The sequence below is a fragment of the Podarcis tiliguerta genome (assembly GCF_965153285.1).
Source record: "Podarcis tiliguerta genome assembly, chromosome: 5".
Taxonomy (NCBI): Eukaryota; Metazoa; Chordata; class Lepidosauria; order Squamata; family Lacertidae; genus Podarcis; species Podarcis tiliguerta.
Genome location: NC_139538.1, coordinates 42,088,855 through 42,113,772, shown reverse-complemented (window position 1 = coordinate 42,113,772; position 24,918 = coordinate 42,088,855). Strand labels below are relative to the sequence as shown.

The following is a 24,918-nucleotide window of genomic DNA, read 5'->3' as shown; positions in this document are numbered from 1 at the left end:
AATGTCTTTAAAAAATAAATTTATATCCTGCCCTTCTTCCCAAAGGGCAGCATACACATCAGTGATAAAAGTACACAATTTAAACACCTGAAAAACTGCACACAGGTGAGCAGTGGTGGAGGGACTGTGTGTTCCATCTCTCTCTTGCACTCAGTATAGAAACCAAGTAGGCTGTAAGAAGAGGGAAGTGCCCTTCTCTGCTTAGAAATGCTGTGGGCTGCTGGAGAAACAATATTGTAAGCCTGCTTTTTGTGGGCTTGTTTGCAGTGCCAGAAGCACTGTTTTTATTCTGTGAAACACCCAGTCAAGGTTTGTTATAAAAGTTGCTCTATAAATAACATACCACGGAATTAAAAGACGCCTGCTTCTTGGGAGAAAAGCAATGACAAACCTAGACAGCATCTTAAAAAGCAGAGACATCACCTTGCCAACAAAGGTCCGTATAGTTAAAGCTATGGTTTTTCCAGTAGTGATGTATGGAAGTGAGAGCTGGACCGTAAAGAAGGCTGATCGCCGAAGAATTGATGCTTTTGAATTATGGTGCTGGAGGAGACTCTTGAGAGTCCCATAGACTGCAAGAGGATCAAACCTATCCATTCTTAAGGAAATCAGCCCTGAGTGCTCACTGGAAGGACAGATCCTGAAGCTGAGACTCCAATACTTTGGCCACCTTATGAGAAGAGAAGACTCCCTGGAAAAGACCCTGATGTTGGGAAAGATGGAGGGCACAAGGAGAAGGGGACGACAGAGGACGAGATGGTTGGATAGTGTTCTCGAAGCTACAAACATGAGTCTGACCAAACTGCGGGAGGCAGTGGAAGACAGGAGTGCCTGGCGTGCTCTGGTCCATGGGGTCACGAAGAGTCGGACACGACTAAACGACTAAACAACAACAAAAATAACTGCATGTAGAATCTTACCTCAAAACTGACTGAGCCATCATGGTCGGTGTCAAATGCGTTGAAAAGGAAAGTTGCATATGTACTGGAATCTGAAAAGAAGTGCACCACAGTAAATGATTAGGAGGCCTTTTACCAGATGTCAACAAACCAACCGAATTGCAGGCAGAGAACAACCAGAGAAAGTTACTATAGCTGCTGCTTTTGGAAATACTTTATCAAGTGCCAGGAAATTATTGTTGCTTCCCCTTAGACATAGATATCTTATTTATTTATGGCAATATTTATTGTCTGCCCTTCTCTAATAAATTATACTCAAGGCAGCTTACAAATAAAAACATATTATCATGATAAAGAACAGTCCTGGCACTTAACAAGAAAAGCCTGCTCAAGTAAAATGGTCTTAAAAGCCTGTTTAAAATTGAGCAAAGAGGAAGCCATATTTAACTACAAAGATGTGTCATGGACCGTTCTCTTGGGCAAGAAGCTGTGCTTGGCACAGCAGGCAGGGAAGCTATGGGCAGCTGAAGATGACTGTGCCAAGGCCCTCAAGAATATATCCCAAATTATTTCTAGCAGCCACCAAGCCACTCACTGTCCTTATCTGGCCTCCCAGTTCCTCCAAAAGATCTCAGCTGGGAGTGGCACTCACCTCCCTGTGGGAAGAATTGTGAGTAGATCTGCTTGAAGCTCTCTTCATTAACAAGGCCACTAGGGCACTCCTGTCAAATGGAAAAGTGCAGACAAGTTCACCTTGGAAGAGCTAGTCTAAACAATACCCCAGAGTAGGGCCAGTGTGGTGAGGTGTGTCATCAAAGAGGACTTTGAGGAGCTGACTCTCATAACCAATGACAGAAAGCAGATCACCTCCTAGGGAAAAACTTGAGCAGTGTCTCTCAGGCTGCGGGTGATCCCACTGTACACGGCTGTAGGTGTGTGTGTGTGTGTGTGTGTGTAAGTAAGTAAGCACGTAAGTAAAACAAATGCTTCTGAAAACAGAAAGCAGCATTACCTTATTATCTACTGGTGGTTACACTTGAGATAATATAGGAAGAAATTCCAATCAGAGTGCAGAATATAGCCAGTAAGATATAGCAAGAGGGGGCTATTGTGTAGGGTGCCTCCCCAGGCTCAGAGGAAGTCATAGTATGTAGCTGGATTCTTCTGGCATCCAAACATCACAAAGAAAATCCCTCTGTGCTTTGGAGGCATCCATTACTGGCCTAGGAGGGATGAGTGGTTCAAAAGCAGAAAGAAGCATGCCACCCCATGTCGAAGTGCTGGTGCAATTTCATTTATATGAGAATTAGTGGTGTGTGCTGCTGTATAGACACTCAAGGGGGAAATATATATGTGTGTGTGTGTGTGTGAGAGAGAGAGAGAGAGAGAGAGAGAGAGCACGCTTACTGGAGCCATACAAGAAGTCTGACGCTCCATCTTTGTTCCTGAGTAATGGGAAGCACTTTGGCTGGGCAGTGTGTTGGAAGTGCCTGCCTATAGTCACAAAAGAGGATTTCATTATAGTTACAGTTTTTGTGACTGTGAGTAAGTTACAAATTGCAAATTTGATGTGTAGTGAGTGGGTATTTTAAAATATGCTCTCTTCAACAATATGGAAAAGGATAGTCTCTTTCTTTCTATCCAAAAGTTTTGTACTTGTTTTTTTAAAGCCTAGTATAGGGAAAAGAAATGGCCCCCAAGCAAGCTTGTAAGTGCACCAGCAGCAAGGGGAGTTTCTTTCCAACTCACATTCTTGAAGCCTCGGTACAAGACCTGCAGCTCCTTGCGGGTGAACTTGGTTTGCTCCTGCAGCTGATCCAGGCCCTCGGGCCGATGACAAACAGTGGAGAGCTCAAACTCATCCTCTACACTGTCTGCAAGAAAAGAAAGAGCTTCAAAAGTATAGCATGGACAGAACCAAAGCATCCCACCTGCATTCCTTGAATTATTTTTTTTCAAAGTGAGGTGTTGAATTTCCTTTCCCACCCTGCATTGGCACAAATAGACCCATCTCATGTGCATGTACTCCGTGGAACTACCTTTAGATGCAAGATCTCACACCTGGATGACAGCCAGAAATCAAGTGCTGCAGTATCATCCTGGCCTAGAGGAGGTTTAGAGAGCTTTGGTCAATTCAGGATAGAGCCCTGTTTGTGAAATGCATTAATACCCCCCTCCCAATACTCAAGGGAAACGATAAGTATTAAATTCAGATCAATTTGGATAGGAACCAAAGATAAGAGTTGATTTACACCATCTTCCATGGACACAGGCTGTGAACAGTGTTATGCACTCCTCACTTCAATGCACATTGAGAAGACCAGGGTCAGTACTACCAGGTTTACTTTCCTTTGGAAGAAAGAAATGCTTGTGGCATTTTTGTATTTTCTGTTGACTTACAGATATACAAGCAGAGATAATGGAAGTAGAAAAATTCTTATGAAAAGCAGCAGAACCACTAACACTGCTTTGGATTCAAAAACATGTTAGTTGCTAGGTAGGCAAATTCATAATGTCAGGCCCATTCACCATAATCAAGGAAACCAAACTCTTAACAGCATCAAATAAGTGACAGAGGCATTCACTGAGGCAGAAGCAGGTTTTAATTGGAACCACACACAAACTCAACCCAAACACACTATTATAAGTAATCAATCAATGAGATGCATCGGCTGTTGTCATGATGGCTGCATATATTGCCTCCACATACAACCTGCCCTCTCCAGTGTTCTAGGACAAAATCCCCACCTTGCTGTCCTTTGTCTTCCTATTCATTTTGAGCTCTGTCAACTGGAGTAGAAAGCTGGAGAAGACAGCTATTCCAGACACAAGTTCATCCACAAAGCAGCCATATACAATTAGCGGCTTGAGGCAGAGAGCCTACATTTTGTCTCCTCTATTCCCTTTTGTCCCTGCCTACATCACTCTCACAGTCCTTTTATAATACACTGCTTTGGATTGGTGTTTGAGAAAAGTGGCATACAAGTATTTTATATAAATACTATACAGAAGGAATCCCTTCTCCCACTTCCCCTGCTCCTGGGAGTTAATGATGTCACAGAACAGAGAAGACACACAGAGAGGGATAAAGTGTCACTTGCTTTCGCTGATTGAGGGGATGGATTTGGGCTGACGGCAGCAGGACAGCAGCTTGAGGAACCGCTGCTTCAGGGCTTTTTTAGCGTGGCCAGGTGGGTTGCCTGCAAAGAAATGACAGTTGCCAACCAGGAGAAGCATTAACATATGATGGCACCCTTTGTTCCACCCACACCCGATCCCTAAGCGCCAGCCACAACAGACATGGTATGGATCGGAAAGACAGTCATGCATAGCTTCAATGCAACAGGGAAATGGATCCAGCACTGTCACAGTACACCCAACAATGACTCACAACTCTTCTAAAGCACATGCATGCTCCCACTGAGCATCAGTTGGGCACGAAGAAGGGATGGGGAACCTGTGGCCCTTTAGATGTTGTTGGAATCTCATCAACCACTGGCCATGCTGACTACAACTTATAGAAGCTGGAGTCCAACAACATCTGGAGGTCCACAGGTTTTCTGTGCCTGACCCAAAGGAAGCTGCAACACCGGGAGGGCCAAAGAAACTGCATCCAGGTGTTTAAGTGTGCACTCTTTGCCCCAAGAAATCAGCTGCTCCAATAGATGAGTGACGTGGCATTTTCCAGCATGATACCCTGGATGGCTGTATCATGATGTGCAGCTCAGTCAGTATCACATGATCTTAGGATCATGGTTTTGAGCCACAGGTTGGGCAAAAGATTCTTCATTACAGAGAAGTTGACTAGATGACCCTCCTGGTCCCTTTGAACTCTACAATTCTATTATTCTAAATGAGAGTTAGATCTAGTAGCTCAGAGCAGGTGAATGAGGGCTTTAGGCTCCACCCTTAGCTCTCAGGAGAAAATGGCTGGGAGTAAAGATGTGCACCTTCCTCTTCCTGCCTCTAGGAAAACAGCAGGGGCTGCGTGGAGAAGGAAGTTCCTGTAAGAATGGTCAGCATTTTAAGACAAATGAGGTATAAAGCTGAGCTGTACAAATTAAAACATAACATGCGGTTGCAGCCCACAGAGGATGAGGAATAAATGAAGGGTGCAGATATAGAATGTGTGCAAAAACAGATAGGCAGGTTGGATGAAAGGCAGCTGTAAAGGTTGGCATGGTTGCCATCTTATTGCGAAAAAACCTTTTTATACACCTTGGTAAAAATGGCTTGGAAGAAAATGTCATTCTACAGCACACCAAAATTCATCTCTTTTTACAAAAAGGATAAACACTTTCCCCTTGATAAAATAGTTTTTCAACTATTGCAGTCCGGCTGTAACTGATCCTTGCCTTTTGTGTGTTGGGTATCGGTTGCCTTGTTCTCTGAGCTTTGCAGGTCTCCCCATCATCATTGCAAATGTGGGACCAGAAATGTCTTGTTTCCCCTCCATTCATCAACAAAATCTCTTAAATAAGACTAAGGCCACAACTCCTAAGACTGCAAACTCTTACCTGGGAGTAAGCCCCACTGAACTCAGTGGGACTTACTTCTAATTAGACATGTAGCATTACACTTTAAGTGCAGGGCCGTACCCAACAAAGTCATTCTACGAGCAGACTCATTAAAAGCAATGGACTTGACTAACTTAAATCCATTGATTTAAATGGCTCTTCCTTGAGTATGACTTAGTTGGATACATTCCAAAGTTATCAGGATGCTAGTTGTGCTGAACTCAGAGAGAGTAAATATACTCTAGCTCAGGCCACTGAGCACTTAAAGGTAAAGGGACCCCTGACCATTAGGCCCAGTCGTGACCGACTCTGGGGTTGCGGCGCTCATCTCGCTTTATTGGCCGAGGGAGCCGGCGTGCAGCTTCCGGGTCATGTGGCCAGCATGACTAAACTGCTTCTGGCAAACCAGAGCAGCGCACAGAAACGCCGTTTACCTTCCTACCGGAGCGGTACCTATTTATCTACTTGCACTTTGATGTGCTTTCGAACTGCTAGGTGGGCAGGAGCTGGGACCGAGCAACGGGAGCTCACCCCGTCGCGGGGATTCGAACTACCGACCTTCTGATCGGCAAGCCCTAGGCTCTGTGGTTTAACCCACAGCGCTTAGTTCTGGGGGTTTTCCAGCTCTCTTTATCAATAAATTTATATATCACCTTTAACTTTATTTATTTATTTTGTAATTAATTAACTAGCTAGCACTTAAGCACACTTACCTATTTGAGGGCTGGGGATGGAAGATCCCTGAGGCCAGGGAATGGAGTATCTAAAATGAACCTGCCCCATTGTTAAGAGGCTCTGCTCTGAGTGCTGCCACCTGCAGAAGTGTGGTGAGTGGTGGTAGGGAAGACAGGGCTTTCCCAGTGAATTCACCCGTGTAATGTGGAATACACTTCCCAGGGACACTTTGCTGGCACCAACTCTCATTGTCTTTTTAATGCCCGGTGAAGATATTCCTGTACTTGACTACTAATGGATACTTAATTTCTGCCATTTCTCACTTTATTGCTGGATTTATTGGTGATTTTATTTGCTATTTATTGTTTTGTCTGATTTCAGTTGTTTTATTATTCTTTCACCTGGATGTTTTGGCCAAGCAGCTGCCTAATTTTTGATAGGAGAAGATATGAAAGCAGATCATTTCCTACTTGTCTCAAGAATGCATGAGAATAGTTTTTAACCAGGGTTGTTGCACTGATTGCCCTCCAGATGCTGTTGGAATCTATTTCTTATTAACTCCAGTCAGCATGTTCAATTGTTGGGGATGATGGGAGTTGTAGTCCGGCAGCACACACCAAGATACTTACTTGTGGGGGTAATGGGACAAAAATTTAAAGGCATTATTTCCTCTAGCCTCAGTTATACTAGATTGCTACTGAGGCCAGTAGATATCAGATAAACTAACCTTTTATTGCCCAGAAATGATTTTTTTTTTAGCACCATTGTAATATTACTTCCTATTTGCTTCCTCGGGTCAATTTAAATGTTGCTGCTTTTAAGCTTGTGTACAAGTGTGTGTGTGCATGCATGACTCATGACTGCAAGGATGTTCTGAGCATTATAGAAAAGAAGTGGCAATGACTGACAAATGGAGACAAACAGGAATAGCTAGAGAGATGAGCAATACAGGAGAAATGAGAGACACCATGACCCAGACAGCCAAGCAGTTAGGGACATTTGCCTCAGACCAGACCAGGTCAGGTGCAAAGACACTTCCAGGAAGGAAGGGAACCCAAACCACCAAACCCACAGCAGCACCTTTCAGTAAGAACACTGAGAACACAGCAGTCAAACATGCACTTAAAAGGAAAGATGGTTTGGGGAAACAATAAAGTTGTTTATTTGCTCTCCTGGCTTTGGGCATTTTGTTTCAGCACATGCTCTTTGGGCAGCTTTGAATAGTGCCATAGATAATAATTTCACAAGGAAGAGTAACTTTAAAAGGTAGTCACTCACTTTCTCACACACACTTTCCCCCCTCTGCTGTATGATCCACTGAACACAGCACACCTATGAAGACTGCAAAAGGACATGGGAGTTTTGCACAACATGAAAGCTACATACTCCATCTTTTTCACAAAGCACCCACTAGGGAGGCTGGGGAACATTTGCTCCAGTTGATGACCACATAGATTTATGATTGTGCTCCACAGAAAATAGCCTCTAGATGCACAATAAATAATAAATCAGCCCAGGAAGCAAGTATATCTTTATCCTGAGCAACTTGCTCCAGATCATACACACTGCCTCTTTTGCCAGTAGAGTGTATTTTTATTTCTCATGGAAGACTAATCTCACTTTTGTGAATAGAGGTCTGATCCACTCCTATCTGTGCCTTGCCCCCCACTTCTCATTGGTTGTTGTGGATCCTGAACTGTATAAAAAACTTTCACGTCTTGCTTCAATTCTAACCTGAAGCACAGGTTTAGTCTCCACAGAACTAAACCATCCTTTCAGGATGACAACAAGTCATATGAATAACACCGCCCAGTGTTGTATCATCCAATTTCACCACAGCTCTCTGAACAAGCTTAAAGGAAGCTGGGATGAAAACACCAGAATTCACTACAAGAGACCAAAAGGAACAAGGTCTATGCAAGTACCTGCACACAGGGCTACATATGAATTAGCATTGGCTCCAATAACTGATTCCAATAAAAAGGAGCTCCCTAAACTACCAGAAGAGCCCTATAAACAGGAGAGATGCAATCCATAGAAAAGGGCAGAATATATTGTTGTGGTCACATTATGGCCAGTCCCCCAAATGCAACTCACCCCTGAAAAGGTCGTCAGATAGGTGAGCAAATTTAAAGCTATACTGTATTGGCAGCATTTCATACACAGCTGAAGTAAGCCACAGAAGAAGGACAATTAGCTCAGAGTCCTCTGTTGAAAGTCAAAAATGAGGGTGCTACAGAACACTTTAAATGATTGTGTGCACCTATCTGCTGGAAGGAGAAGGAAGGATGCAGACTTCTAGACCTTGGGAAAAAGTACACAGCAAATTTTGGAGCTGTCCTTGGTGCCTACTCTCACTGCAATTTCATTTTCCCATTTAAAACATCCAGGGAAGCCAAATCAAACAACTTCTCCCTCCTCACTCAGAAACAACTAACACCAAAAGATATATAAAGCTGTAATAAAGCAAAACTTAAACACAGTTCTTTGCAAAATCAGGCACAATCCATATAATGAATAAAAACTTGAATATGTATGCTGTCCCTCCAGCTACCAGGTGGAGCCAATATATAGCAATTCCAACTGAGTGAGAGAAATTTAGAAAGGAAGAAGAGTAATGGTTGAATTGGAACAAAAGAAAAATGCGTGGCTATAAGTGCAGAACTAAACATTGCTTCACCAATTATATATCTGTAGTCCCACAATCAGGAGATATAAGAATAACCTAAACTATTCCCACAGCTGGTGATATCCATGCCCTAGTAAGATCCAGATTCAGGTACTGTAACAAACTGTACATTGGGCCGCCCTTGAAAACCACTCAGAAACTTCCATTGGTTCAGAATATGGCAACTGGATTACTGACTGGTACTAGCTGATTAGAAGAAATCTCACCAGTATTAAAAAGAGGCTCATTTGCTTCCAATTTGTTCTTGTGCATAATTCAAGACGCTGATTTTGACCTATAAATTCCCATACGGCTTGGAACCAGGATATCTAATCTGAAGGCTCATGTGCTGCCATGAGACTCTGCCCCAGTCTAAGATCCATCTCAAAAGCCCTCCTTTGCATGTCACTAGAGTAGAACCTTTGGTTAATAGAGCCCTGCTTGTGGAATTCTTTCCTCAGGGACACTTACCAGGCACTGATTTCCTTTGCCAGACTGGTGCTGTGCAGGTGTTTTGGACTGCAACTCCCTCCATCCCCGGACAGCACAGGTTGCAAGAAAGATTCTTTGCAGTATCTTTGCAGTATCCCATTATTAACCTTCCTCCATGAAAGTCACTGGCCATTTAGAAAAGTCCATATTTGTGCCTCTGCTGCTTTGGTTTACTATACTTTTTTCGGGAACGGATCTTAGAGAGACTGGAATGTCAGGAGATATAATTAAATAACTAAGGCATAGAGCCGTCAACATGGATAATGACTTGTAGTTGGTATTTCCCCGTTGCTTTGCAGTGAACTAACAGGTGGTGGCAGCTCAGAGGCCTTTTAAGAGCTGCAGGAGATGTCCTATATATTCTTTTACAATGCTAGATGTAGCCTAAGGGAAAGTGCAGAAGGAGATAATTTCATGTTCCAAAGGAGTGCGGCACCACTGACAATATGGACAATGTACTTATTGGAAGAGCTGCCATGACAGGGAGGTACATGGCAGCCAGTGGATTGCCAAGATTAGCAACTAGAACAAGGCTTGCTACTATTTCCCGTGTGGTGGATGCAGAGGACAAGGAAGACAAACCTGCTGCTGAGAGGCTGATAAGACCGGAACAGATTTCAATCTCAGAGTAAGCAAAAGGGAACAGACTGAGGATGTGCAGACACCATCCTATATTAATATTCTCAGCATTACTTTGGCTCTGCTGCACCAAGCTCAGTGTTTTTGATAAGGGCCGATACCATCATTATGGTGAAAACTCCCCTTCTGAGTTCATGTATTCTATAGTACATAATTTGAAGGGGGTATGTTTGGCAAGCTTAGACTCTCAACTGTCCCCTAGAAGATAAGAGCCTAGGGAATATAAGAAGCTGCCTTATACTGAGTTATACAGTGGTGCCTCGCAAGACGAAATTAATTCGTTCTGCGAGTTTTTTCGTTCTACGAGTTTTTTTCGTCTTGCGAAGCACCGCTGTGTATTGACGGTTTCCCATAGGAATGCATTGGCGGCTTAAAAAAAAAGGTGCAAGACGTTCCGTCTTGCGAAGCAAGCCCATAGGGAAATCCGTCTTGCGAAGCAACTCAGAAAACGGAAAACGCTTTCGTCTTGCGAGTTTTTCGTCTTCCGAGGCATTCGTCTTGCAAGGTACCACTGTACTGCCTTATACCTTGGTCAATCTAGCTCAGTACTATCTACACTGACAGGCAGAGGCTCTCCCAGGTTTCAGGCACTGGACATTCTCGGCCCCACCTGGAGATATGGGGGATTGAACTCTGCATGCAAAGCAGATGCTCTGCCATTGTGCCACAGCTCAGAGTCCCTCTTGTCCAGGATTTCACAACAGATGCCACGAGAGGAAGCTGTTGCTCATGATGCAGCACGACATACCCAGACGCTCCACAGATATTCTGGTAGGAACATGTTTAAGGAAACTGTGAGCATGCAAACTGAATGTTATGCTACATGGGGAACATGGAGTCTTCAGGTCTGCTTACTCCAGAAAATGGATGGGTTATACTGGGGTGCCTCTGGTTTGAGGTTACCTATCCCTACCCTTGTTCACATTTTCATCCCACAGGCAGTTCTCAGGATCCACAACTGAGCCCATCCATCCCAGTGTGGGTAATCAACTCATCAATTTCAATCTGCACTTTTGCCCAACATCCATCTCAGACTAGATTATGTGTGAATATTCCCTGGCCAGGCTTTTATCTCCTCCTCCGCTCCCTTTCCAAGCTGTCACATTCCCTTGCCCCACTCTGAGGCCTCCGTTTCCTGCCAACTGCTCTTCTGAATTATTGATGCCGGTACTTCAGGAGCCATAATCAATAAAGCCAGCTTTTTCATCCTCCCCATCACCCCCACCCAGTTAAAAATGCTCAGAAGAGCAGCAGCCTTTGGGCCACCAATGAGTCAGCACCTTTGTGGGTTTGTGGAGAGTAGTAAAGATGGTGCTCTAAAGAACCGTGGGTTTCAAGGATGACTCTCCCAACACCATTAGTCCCTGGCATGGCATGCCTGTGATGATGCAGCAAGGCTTCAAAGCAGATGGCACCACCTCTCCAAACTACTAGGGGACACCACATTCCACCTTGAAGGGCCATGAATATGCCAAGGTTGTTAAGGGAGGGAGTTACTGGCATGGTGGGATATAAATAGCACTCAGAGAAAGCGTATACACCAAAGACGGGGACAACATCCTATCTGATGGCTCTAGAGCATGTGCAGACCATCTAGTTGCATGGGGTATTGGCAGGAACAAAGGGAAAAGCAAGCTGAAAATATAAGGGGCAGCCTGCCACCATTTCTATGTGTCTCCTTTTCTGGATACATCCTTAAACTTATATGTAAATAAAGCACTCTTTTCACTGCTCCCCACCCCCAATGCTAAGAAGTAGACTCATGTTGCTTGTAGGCTCAGTGATGTCTTTCTAAGCAAACGATGTCAAACCGCACATTGTGAAACACCAGTCATAAAGTCTGCACACATGACACTGTTTCACAGCATGAATGAAATGCAGAAGATGTGCACCAGCACATCTATACATTCAAAGGTGGTAGAAAAGTCCTCCCCCCCCCAGTTTTTTTATTTTGAAATAATAATGATCATCCTTGGTATTAGGTAGCACTTTAGAAGTCTTCAGAACACTCTGCATATACACTGTATTGTAATACAACAGTCATGTAAGGTAGGTCAGTGATATAATCTCCATATTTTATACAAGGAGGTAGATGAAGCTGAGAGAGGGAGGGTTGCCTAAGGCCACCCTTAAGACTTCACAGCAGAAACGGGATCTTTCAGTTTTGCAGCTCTCTCTACCAGATGCGCATTATCCATTTTCTATACATTTTAGTATAGAAAATTTTTCAGACATAAAAGGAGAGGCCATCACCTTCCGAGTTTTCCTGCCTTCAACACTTATGCCAGCAACATCAGCTGCAATCCCTGGTACCATCCAATGCATGTGTGTTGCACAAAATACGTGTCAGGGTATCCATGAAGCCAAAATACACTAAGTTCAAGACAGAGGCAGTCAGAATAAAGTTCAAGCCACCACTGCTTTAGCATAGGACAGTATGTATGCTATGCAAACTCTTAAAATAAAAATCTTGGACTAGGAAAACTCACATTCTGAGTTATTGCAAGAAAATGTTTCTCCCCCCCATGAAACCAGCAGCTGTGGCAGTAATGATGATCACCAGATTTTTAAAAGGATTGCAGTCAGGACAGAATGTAACTCTTAACCAGTACTACAAGACACAGGATCAAACAAAGGAAACTCCTATCCCCAATATTCAAGATTGGTTACCAACAGATGGGGACAAAGAAAAGTGGATGACTTTCTCCATCACATCCAGGAGCATCTGGCTGGACACTGCTGGAGGGAGCATGCAGGACTAGTTGGACCATAAGATTAATCCACTGAATAATTATTCTGATCTTATCTCTGCAGCCATAAGAAACAAGCACTTGGGCTTGTAATGAAAGCATGGGTTCTTAAGAGGCTGGATTGTGGGCCCCACAACAATCTCAACTTGTGCATGGCTCAGTCAAAGACCTGCTGAGTCTATTAATTAAGACAATCCTAGTTGTTCTTAGGTTACAGTAGCACCCCCATGCTCAGCCCCTGCAAAAAGTAAGAGAAAATGTTCCTGCCTATGGCCCCCCAAAGGCATAGGTAGCGAAGCTGGACAATGAAAGAGAAGAAGACAGAAAACTTGGCTTCAGTGCAGTTTTGGATGGGAAGAGAAAAAGGTGGTGCAGCTCTTTCTTCATTGCTCCACCAATGGTACAGTAAGCCTGCTTTTCAGCCAGAGCTCACAGGAGAAACAGAAAGTGGGGCTGTTCATACAGATTATAGCCAAGGGCTCAATCCCAGCATTAACCATCTGGTATTATCAGGCCCCATCCAAGAGAAGCCATTTTTAACTTAGGGTTGGAATGTGGGAAATTCCTACAGATCTTTTATTTGCACTCTTCCACAATTAAAGATCAAAGAGATCCAACATATTTCAGTCTATAAAGCACAAAGCCTTGTATCCATTAACACAGCTTTCATTAGGATAAGGTCAGTGTTTCTGTGCAATCAGCTTCCACTCACAGCCACCTTGCTGAGCACTCAGCAGTTCTCGTGAGCCAAGACTGAGCCCTAGCACTGAGCCAAACCTTCCTTTGACAAATTCACCCTGTTCCATCTTTATGCCCGCACAATGCCAAACTGTATTTTAGCCTTTACCCAGTAATACTGCAATGCCAGCAGAGCTTTTTCCTCTGTGTGCATTACACTGCCAGGGGGGCAGGCCAGGCAGAATAAATTTCAAGGCCCCTCCTTAGAGTTGTTTATCTTTAAATGGACTTGCACCAGACGGCTCTTCAAAGAGAGCCAGTGTGGTGTAGTGGTTAAGAGCAGTAGTCACGTAATCTGGGGAACCGGGTTCATGTCTCCGCTCCTCCACATGCAGCTGCTGGTGGACCTTGGGCTAGTCACACTTCCTTGAAGTCTCTCAGCCCCACTCACCTCACAGTGTGTTTGTTGTGGGGGAGGAAGGGAAAGGAGATTGTTAGCCGCTTTGAGACTCCTGAAGGGGAGTGAAAGGCGGGATATCAAATCCAAACTCTTCTTCTTCTTCTTCTTCTCAAATAGAACTTTCAGATAGAGGACTGTGCTTTCCATACTTCAGATAGAGGACCATGCATATGATCACCTTATGTATGTAAGAGTTTATTAATAGTAAACAGACATTATTTGAGGGGCCTTTTTTTAGTTTTGCTCTCGCCATACTTTTAAAGTTTAAGGATTCTTTTTCAGTGTTTCTTTTTTAAAAGTATTTGAATCTTACATTTTGTGGCATTTCATAGTATATAGAGTCTAATAGCAGAAAACAAGGTTTTTAAATATCTGGGGGAGGGGAAATATTCCCTGGGTAGAACATAATCATGAAATACATAAACACAAACTCCTCTCAGCTGAGCACCATCCTGAAATTCAGTAGGCCTGGACAGATTTTACTTCTGCTTCAACAATCACAACTTGGTTATGGGAGACTAAAGGAGGGTTAACTCCTGCTCTCCAAGGGGACTAGTTTGACAGGAGGAACTGTTGTACCCATGCAGGAGAGGCAGAATAAAAGAATAAAATAACAATCACCAAAAGATTCACAAAATGGGAGGAAATCAAAAACCCACAGTAGGACAATACTTTAATTAGAACCAATCATGATGCCACAAAATAATTCGCAAGTTTTTGATCTCTCCAGAACAGTTTCTCAGAATGTTAAACAGAAGAAAACAAGGTTGGAGCGAGGGGGGAGCTGTAGAATGAAACAGTCTTAAGATGGGCTCTGCTCTGTTGGGAACAAAAGGAGTAACGGTCTTACTAGAGTTTGCTATTTTGAAAAAAGAGCTACGTGTTCTACAGGTGTGGGGAACATTTGGCCTTCCTGGTGTTGCTGAACCACAACTCCCACCACCCTGGCCGTTGGCCATGCTTGTTGGGGCAGATGGGAGTTGTAGTCCAGTAACAACTTGAGGGCCAAAAGTTGTCCACACCTGTTGTGCAGTGAGCACAGAATTACAAAATGTTAAATCTGTGTATGTGTGTATTTTCACGTTTCCCTCATTTTGTGAGTGTGTGTGATTTTGTGTGTGCATGTGTGTGTATATATACAGTAGTACCTCGGTTTATGAACTTAATCCGTTCTGGAAGTCCGTTCTTAAACCAAAGCTGTTCTTAAACTGAGGTGCGCTTTCCCTAATGAAGCCTCCCGCTGCCGGTGCCCTTCCACCGTTTGGCTTCTGTTCGTAGACCGAGGTAAAGTTCGGTAACCGGAACACTACTTCCGGTTTTGCGGAGTTCGTATACCAAATAGTTCGTAAACAGGGTTGTTCTTAAAGTGAGGTACCACTGTATACACACACACACACACACACACTCACAAAATGAGGTAGACATGAGGATAGGAGAGTTGCTAATCATTAATTACACTGTGAATAATAATCCATAGGCTGCCCTGGCACTCACATTAGAGAGGCTTGTTTGGGATCAGGTGCCTCTGAATTGAATGACTTTCCAAGGGAGGACAGCAAATCGAAAAGAAGCTGCTTTCGCCATCCTGCACCATCTTGGGATTCATCGTCTCCCACCTACCTTGTCCTGCCCTTTTCTTATGCTGGGCAACAGCCAGAAAAAAGCCAGTCTAGTGCTTGGCATAGACACAGGGATGATCAGCATGGACTGCAGCGGGGCTGACTGCAGGGCCGCATCCATTAATATCTGCAAACCATTAGGGGATTTTGTTTCACCAGCTGGCATGATGCAGCAGTGCCTGGCCTGGGAGCACTTTTGTGGTCAGAAATAACACACGGAGGGAGGGGGAGGCAGGGGCCGGAGGATCAGCTCAGAAACAGGGATGGGTCCTCACTCATGCCCTCGAGCAATGTACTTGCTGGGTGGGAAGGTGGAGACCAGGGCAGAGCCAAAGAGAACAGGTAGGTTCTCATTTCTGCTTCAAGGATGACAAAAAATTGTGGGAGGGAAGTGGCACATAAGAATTCCTCTCACAAGTTCCCAGCATTGTATCAGTCTTGAGCAGGGCACTCTAGGGAACTTGTCTTGAGTTACAGGATTTCCCACAGACCAAGTAGCAATGGCAGGCTACTAGATCAGCTGACTGGCAGAACTTCAGGAGTCCCTTTTGGCCTGGTCATCTTTTACCTTGGCAGGTGGGTGTGACATGGCCAGAATGGCCTGAGGGCCCAATGATGTGAGGCCTGGCAGGCCTAATTAAGCCTATGGAAGTTCCCCTCTCCCACTGCTCTAAAATAAAACTGCAAATATCACAGTGCTGTTACACAAATCTACGGTGTGACTGCATTTGGAATATTGTGTACAGTCCTGGTCACCTCACCTCAAAAGTATATTGCAGAGTTGGAAAAAAGATTCAGAAAAGGGCAACCAATCTGATCACGGGGATGAAATAACTCCACTATGAGGAAAGGTTGCAGCATTTCAGGCTTCTTAGCTTACAGAAAAGGTGAATGAGAGGTTTATAAAATTATGTGTGGCATGGAGAAAGTGAATAGAGAGCAGTTTTTCTCCTTACACTTATTGACATCCCATGAAGCTGAATGTCGAAAGATTCAGAACAGATAAAAAGAAAGTACTTCTTCAGAAGGTTGACAGTTGAACTACGGAACTTGCTCCCACAGGAGGCAGTGATGGGCACCAATGTGGACAGCTTTAAAAGAGGATTAGATGGATTCATGGAGAATAACACTATCTGTGACTACTAGCTATGATGGCTATGCTCTGCCTCTGTGATCAGAGGCATTAGGTTTCTGATTGCCAGTTGCTGGAAACAGCAGGAGGGGAGAGTGCTCTTGAATTCAAGTCATGCTTGCAAGTTTCCCATATGTATCTGGCTGGCTATTGGGAGAACAAGAAGCTGGACTAGATGGGTCACTGGCTTGGTTAAGCAGACTCTTCTTACATTCTTACACCATTTACAAAGTGGTTGTGGAAGAAATGAAAAGCAGGGCTCACTCCCATCAGCTCTGCTGAAAGACCAGCTCCATCTGGCACATCCTGTCCCTGAACTATTTAACTTTAGGAATTGTTACCTGAGTTTGCTTTTCCCTCTTCGCTACCTGTCCATTTCCCCGTTTGTGTGCCTTACCTTTTATATTGTAAGCTTGTGGGCAGGGACTATCTTATTTGTATGTAAACCACTCTGGGAGCCTTTTGGGGGTACAAATGCACTAAATAGATAGATAAATAATTGTGGAGGACTAGGGACCTCTAGCCACATGCCTGCTCCTGTGCTCCTGCAAAGGTGCTGCAAATGACTCTTCATGCAGTTCTCAATTCATTATTGTGCCCTACAAGACCAAATTATGGAGAACCACAGAGCAACCAATGACAACATTTTGCTGGACAAAGCAAAACAGGACTTGTCATGGTACTCTATTCTTTAGTGGATGTACCTATATAGGCATAATATTCTGATTAGATACCATAATTGCAAATCAGAGGCATCAAATTTGATTAGGCCCTACACTTCATGCACAAGAAAAATAAAGAAGCATTATAGAGAGACACTGTATAGGATCACAGGAAGGTGCCTTCTACTGAGTAATACCATTGGTCCATCTAGCTCAGGGCTGTTTTGACTAAATGGCAGAAGCTCTCTGAGGTTTCAGGAAGGGGACATTCCCAGCCCTACCAGGAGTTGTTGACTGACCCTGGGACCTTCTGGATCCAAGGCAGATGCTCTAACACTAAATGCACTTCCTTTATGCATGTAGGCAACTGGCGTGGCTGCTAGAAGAGGCACAGAATGCACCCACCACAGAAACCAAGTGGGCTGTCAGAGGGTTAGGGAAGCCCCCTGCTCCACAGCCAGCAGAGAAATACAACAGGCTGCTGCAAGAAGGATGGAATTCTGCATCGCACCTCTACAAACCCCAGCAGGCCGTTAAATCCCCCCCCCCAGGCTAGTGTGGGTTTATTGACAAGACTCCCTTTCTCTGTGATCTGCCATTCTCTGCTATGTGACCCATTTTCCCTTACCCATTTGCCAAGTATCAATGTTACCATGTAGGTCGTGAACAGATTATTTGTTATGTTAATAGCAATGCGTTTCTGGTTTTGTCTCTTTGCTAAGTTTATAGCCAGGGGTGACTGTCTATGCGCGGGAAACAAGAGGTCAGACTACAATAGTGTTGTGAAACAGATAGATGACGAAGTGAAAGGTGCTTCGTAGGGCCATCTATAGAGATGGTGTTTTACTGGCTCTGCAGCCATGCTATGAAGAAGTGCGACCATCAGACAACTGGGGTGACTTGTTAACCTTGGATATGCCACAGTTTTATCTGCCAGACTATGATCTCTCCCCTTGTGTAGACACATATTGAATGTCTGCATCCTCTCAGGCAGAAAATCCATTCTAAAAACCAAACAGCCAAAGAATTAGACTCCACTCCCTGTAGCCCAAACTAAGTCATCTGCAAAGCAACTGGATGCTGTCCTCCAACACATAAATCTCTGGGAAGTCCCAGTCTCAAGCAGCAACAAGTAGAGCAGCCACAGATCTCTGTCCAGAATGTCTGCACAAAGAGATAACGCAGCAGGCACAATGGAGGGGGCAGAGTTAAGCCCAACTCTCAGTGGAGAAAGCAGGCAGGAATGGAAAACCCATGAAAGGCAAAGCACCATAGCTGCAGCAAAGCATGTAATCCACTTCTGTGACACCTAACTTGCCCCTCTCTGCCAAAGGGGTGGGGAAAATGGGACTGTTTTTTTCCAAGGTGAAAGTAGGAACTGAAACAAACTTATTTACACTCGTGGCTACTTGGCCAGTGTGAAAAGGACAGACAAAATGGAATGTCCCATGAATGGGGAAGGGTGGGAAAGATCCTTTATGAGCTCCCAGAACCAAGAAATCTCCTCCAAAATATCATACTAAGCAATGGAGTCCAGCTCTGGGAGCAGCCTGTCACAGGGCAGGAGTAGGCAAGTGACACAAGTGTCAAACTATGCACAGAGCATTCTTGCCCAAGCAGAATCTACAGTGGCTTGCTTGCTTTTCTTATTTCCCTGTCTCTGCTTCTTGGAACTGTATTGGTTTTCAGGGCTAATGTCCAGAGTCCTATAGGCAAGCAATCTCAGGCAACTTGTTCAACACTCAGGGCTTAGCCACACTTCCTCTCATTCTGCCACTTTCCCCTGGGGAAAACTCTGCTTTTTCAATTTGAGCAAACAGCAATTTGGGTTTCCCAGATTGCCATTTGTTCCAATCTATCACTAAAGAATGGCTTTTCACTTGCAGAGGAGCGGGGCAAGGGGAAAACCACTCAGACCTGTCCTTTCCTACATGGCACAAGCAGAAGTGCGGATGAGCCCACAGTGGAGAAAGAGCATGTGAGCCATCTAATCACCTGGTCAAACTATTACCCTTATATGGCGTCATCAAATATTATTTTCATTCTGCAATGTCATAGGAATATTGGAAGCTGCCTTATACCATGTGAGATCACTGGTCCATCTAGCTCAGTACTAGATGGTGGGGATTGAACCTGGAAACCTTTGCATGCAAAGCACATGTGCCCTTCCTCTTCTATTTTTTTAAAAATAAATTTATTTAATTTTCAGATTTTGAAATTTACAATCAATCGTCAAGCAATCAAAATGAAAAGAGACTTCCATAAATTCCCATGGACTTCCCTCCTCCCCTTTGTGGGTCCTTATGTTAACATTTTTCCTCCTGCATCTTCCTCTTCTAAGTGCTGCAGTGAGGGACAATGGGTTCCTCCAGACAAGCACTATTTTCAGGGAGGGACTCAAGGGCATACTGGAAATATAGGTTTGTGCTGTTGAAGTGGATTAAAGTGATCTGTTGCCCCAGACTTTTTGCAGCTAAGAAAGTGACTAGGAAGTGCACTTAAAAGGATGGGATGAGCAAGCGATTAGTAAGAAGATCATTTCCTATTAATCAGAATGAATGTTCATTGCCACATGACCCCCCCTTGCAAACAAATCAGAATGAATGCTTAATAAAGCCTGGTCATAATCTAAGCTCCAGGTAAGATCTGTGCAAGCAAATTAGCATGAGTGCTTAATAAACAGGTCGCCTAGAGAAGCCCAGTCTCAAGGAAGTCTAGCATAGGAAGAGAGGGGCTGACACCTTGAAGCAGAAGGGCATTTGCAGAGTCCACCACATCAAAGCACTACAGAAACAGAGATCGTTATACAGGGCTCATCAATACTTTCACACTTCCGACTAGAATAAGCACACAGTGCCTGTCTCTAGTCATCCAATACTACTGCTTCACATGTGTTTATTGCCAACAGAAAGCAAGCTACCACCTCTATCAACATAATAACCCATACACACAGTGCCCCCTCCACCTTCCGTCACACATCTCCTGCTCAGGTTCACCATGCTTGTTTACCAGTCCACACTCCAAGCATGCACCCCTAAAATGTTTTTTGCATGTAAGGTGAACACATGTATTAGTGGCACCAAGTTGGTGCCACACTCGTGCCCACTTGCTACAGATCTAGATGGGGTTCAGAAAGTTCCATGGTTTCCTGCCTCTTTAAGAAGTCATCACCCTGGCAGGGAACACTGTGTCCAACACAGGCTTGTGGCTTAGATGACCTGCCTGCTTCGAAGTTCTACTTCTCCCAAGGCTCACCCAATTGGTGTAGAGCTTCTTTCTTACTTTGCACAAAGTACAAGTTTATTTTAGTTTCCAGTTCTCACCTTAAGGATAGGCATTGCTGCTTATCCTCTGTATTTAGCATAGTCTTCAACTGCACGCACTCCAAAAGGTGTACGGCCCTTTCCACACTCTCATTGCCCCTTAGAGACCATCCAAGTATTATTATTTTTTATTTTCGAAGGGATAATAAAGCCTTCTGGGTTGCAGCAGAGGCTCCCTCTCCATTGTTGAACTAAACTTAACTACCCATTGCCCTGTCAAAAGTGATAGATTTGGCTAATCAAGGCTCACCCTACAACCAGCCAGAGGAGTACAGATTAAGCAGAGCCAGTTCCCCAGGACCACCCCTTTCCCTGTGCATTACCTTCCAAGGAGACCGGCTCAAAGAGTCCAAACTGCTCCAGCACCTTGACGAAGAGGACCAGAACCACCAACACGGCAATCATCTCCAGGCCTTCCAGGTTCATGGTGAAGGGGACTCATGGCATCAAGGCCCTCAAGCCCACCCGTGCCTGCTCTCCCAGCTCCTCACTCACCCCAGTTCAGCCAGGGTCACCCACATGCCCGTGGGTCCTTGTATTCCCTTTGAAACGGTGCTGCTGCTTTCAACCCTGCTGCTGAAGATCAGCCTCCATCAGGAACAGCACCGGGGGCACCTCTGACCCTCTCCCAAGGGGCACAGAGATTGCTGTGCCTGCTAAGGGGAGAAAAGGGTCACACAGTGCAGGGCAGGGAGTTTGCGAAGTCTGAGGCAGTGGAGTCTGAGCTGCGCTTGCCTGGCTCGCAGAGATGAAAGTGAGAGGGAGAGAGGGAGCGTGGCAGCAGCGCCAAGAGAGAAATGCAAGGGGGGGGGGGAGAGGAATGTGTGCAGAAGGAGCCCTGCCCTCCCATCCCATCCCAATGACACCAACACAATCGATTTGCTTAATGCAGCTGCTAAGGAGATGGGAGAGTTAAGAGGATCTTGGCTTGTGCCCAGGAAAGTTCAGTGCAGATGGGAGGGGGCATTAAACAGGGAGAGACCCTCATGTGACGCCTAAACATGTCCAGTCCCAGCACTGCTGCGGGAGGACACCTGTATCTCTCTAGGCACTGCCCTTGCCCATCTCTTGCTGCAGAGGAAACAACGGAGCTTAAAATGTGCAGAGGACAACATACTCTGGAAAACTTCAACCCAGCCTGAGAGTCCACCCCCAGAACATCCAGCTGAGCAAGGCTAGCCCATATGGTGACTACCAGTTTCTTAATGTTCTTCCCATCATCCTACATGGTTCTCCTTTTTATTTTTTTTACAATGGTTCTCCTTGATAATTCCACCATTGCAAAGAGCATCCTAGCTGCCTCTGCTTGGAGTGTGTGTGTGTGTGTGTGTTGGTGGTTAAGAAGTATCATGCTGGATAAAAGGGTAAGGATTGCATAGTATCACAAGACCAAGGGGGAGGGCAATGATAAACTAGCTCACTGGACAGAGAAGGAACCCCCAATGCCTGACTTCAGAAGGAATCCCTATCTAAGGCAGCATCCAAGCCATCAGAATTTCTTCCCCAATAATGCCCCACAGACGCCAAGGGGAGAGCTGGCCTGGGGGTGGAATTCTAGTGCCAGAGGAGAAAGCAGCCTGCTTTGCAGCTGGCAGCAGTCAGGTATATTTACTGATGTTGTTTCAGCCGCTACCTGTAAATTGATAGCCAGGGCTCAAAGCAGACACTAGAAATACACTACGCACACCAATATTCAGAAAGCTATTGATTGCCTGGCATGGGGAGGGGAAGGGTTTGTCAAAGGATATAAAAGTAGCAGCATGGTAATAAAAATAGTCTGCCAACACCTGACAGGTCCCCTACTTGTTCACCTTCTAGATACTTCTATTTATTTTTTCTACTGCCTGATTGTTGTTGTTTTTTAAATCCACAGTCAGCAAAAACGGCACTAACAAAGACGTTGCCAAAGGTATGCAAGTTTTCCCCCCAGCCATCAACCTGATTGGCATCTAAAACACCTGACTAGCTTTCAAATCCATTCCTATCCCTGCCTAAGGAGGGAGAAGAGTGGAGAATGGGAGCATCCAAAATCCCACGTACAAGTTCTATCACTTCTGGGTGTTTCCCAGACTGTGCCCCAAACTCCTTCAGCCCCAGCTTTTAGATACCTCCGTTGTGCTGTTGGTGTTCTCCCTTAGCCCTTCTCACCCACCTGGTCTATATTTTTGTCACCACACATACCTAGAAGTGCCCGGATCTTAACAGCGTACTGAGCAGCAGCATTGGCAGTTTCTGACTGGCTAAGCCTTTCATTTGTAGAACTGGACGTGCCTGAACCAGAGTCAAGAAAAATGCCAGGGCCTGGTGCCAGGATTCAGGGGAGGGGGAGGGCCTGCCCAGGCTCTGCATATTACTCATACCAGCAGAGCCCAGGGGAGGCTGCCAGCCTGGCATTGGCGCCTGCTCTTCAGATAGACGAAACCTGAAACAAGAGCCCCAACTGTGGCCTGCTGGAAGAGGGCAAGGGTTGCCCAGGCCAACGATTCTCCCATTGCCAGAGTTAATTCCTTAATCCCCACAAACCATTGGTTATTATCGCTCATCAGAGACAACTCTGCACCCCAGTCCAGCCAGCCAGAGCAGAAGAGAAGAGTGCACTTATACCAATGGGATAGTGAGTAGAGATGTCAGTGTATATGTCATCCCCATCCCTCTAGTCACTTTGAATCTCTTTCCAAATGTTGAGTCCAAAGGAGAAGAGGAACTGGGTACAGATGCCTGATGGATCTGGAGGGTCTTTTTACTCTCCCCCACCCCGCCAAACACCATCAGGTCAGGAGATTTTGCTCTGCAATTCTGAAGTGCTGGAGTAAGCTAGCCTCATTCTGATGCATTCATTGCATCCAAGAAATCCCTCCTGCCAGGCATAAGCTTTCATGGACTAGCGTCCACTTCTTCAGATGCACAAAAGTGTTACCCTAAATTGGCAGTACATACACACAGTTGTGGAGAGGAAAGAATATGAGCTGTGAAGTCAGAGGGAGGTGGGGAAATAAGAGAACGCAGACTGTAACTTGTATGTTAAGGCTGAGTTAAATGTATGTAAAATCATTAGTAACCATTCACAAAGCAGTGTTGATGATGATGCACAGCATCTGTCCTTACAAAAGGGGTAAAATGTGCAAACTCATTTAGCAGAGATTCCCTGTTGAAAGACACAAAGCAATGTGTGTGGGAGATCCCGGAGCTTGAGCAGCTACACAGCAAAACTCTTGCAGAGAGTAGGCCTTTTTGCAGGGAAGCCGAGTGCTAACAGGTGCCAAAAGCCAGAGATACTGTTATCTCAATGCAGGACACAACAAAATCCCATCTCCTCCTTAATGTGCATGTATATGGGAGGGGGTGGGGAATCTTTGTATGATCCTTGTGACAGTGGAGCTGGCACCCAGGTGAAATACTCTATGTAGTGAAATACAACACTAGAAAACTACCTCTTGCTATTAGGTCAGGATTTATAATTATAAGTATGTGTGTTGCCAACTGTGTGTGTGTTTGTGTTTGTGTGTGTGTGTGTGTGTGTGTGTAGCTCCTGCCAACCTAGCAGTTCAAAAGCACTCCAGTGCAAGTAGATAAATAGGTACCACTGTGGCAGGAAGGTAAGTGGTTTTTCCATGTACTCTGGTTTCTGTCATGGTGTTCCATTGCTCCAGAAGTGGTTTAGTCATGCTGGCCACATAACCCAGAAAGCTGTCTGTGGACAAACACCAGCTCCCTTGGCCTGAAAGCAAGATGAGCGCTGCAACCCCATAGTCGCATTTGACTGGACTTAACCATCCAGGGGTCCTTTACCCCATATATATAGTCAGCCACAGTCCACTACAGTCCATACACTCTGAAGTATGGGGTGCTGTCATCCTGCACACTGCTTAGTCCGGCAGCAGCTCCTTTACACAGAATAAAAACTCACAGAAGTGGAAAGTGTCTATCAAAAGGCAATCTATTCCAGCAGTGAGACAGAATTACGCATCTACCAGCCAACTCCTTTCAAACTAAGCCAAGGTCAGTTTGGCACAAAGAGAGGCTGATCTGTTCTCAACCTTAAATCCATGCAAATGGAGGCTTGTCGTGTTCCAACTCAGGACAGTGTTAAAAGGGCTTCAGGAAGCTATGGGCACAAGGATGACCAGGGTTGAAGTACCAGAACAGGGTCATCACCAACAAAAGGAGCAGGTCAAAGTAGCTGTAAGCCAACACAGCAATTATCATCCTGACTATAATAGCCATAAGCTCAGCAACACCAGCAGAAGGTTACACCCACAGATTCTTTTAGTTATAAGATACAGAAGTGGGGAGTGTGACAAGAGGCTCTCTTTGACCTTGCCCCTTCTTTTGAACTTAAATTGACTCTTCTAGAAACAAGGGCTTCTTGGCTTGTTTGCACTGTGCGCTGAGGTTCTGTGGGGT

The 24,918-nt window shown here is 44.9% G+C and overlaps 1 protein-coding gene across 5 annotated transcripts in view; it reads right to left on the bottom strand.

Annotated features, from left to right (window-relative positions):
• KCNIP2 (potassium voltage-gated channel interacting protein 2) overlaps positions 1-24,918 on the bottom strand; it is a 104,670-nt gene that overhangs the window by 7,134 nt on the left and 72,618 nt on the right. For 2 of the 5 annotated variants that reach the window (XM_083443893.1, XM_083443892.1), the window contains exons 2-4: positions 2,649-2,773; positions 1,552-1,621; positions 921-991 (exon numbers count right to left, since the gene is read on the bottom strand). In XM_083443893.1, the coding sequence (XP_083300019.1) occupies positions 921-991; positions 1,552-1,621; positions 2,649-2,773 (266 nt within the window). Of the gene's footprint in view, positions 1-920; positions 992-1,551; positions 1,622-2,648; positions 2,774-3,996; positions 4,100-20,837; positions 21,265-24,918 lie in introns of those variants that run through there. The other 3 variants (XM_083443894.1, XM_083443890.1, XM_083443891.1) reach the window with 3 other exon arrangements.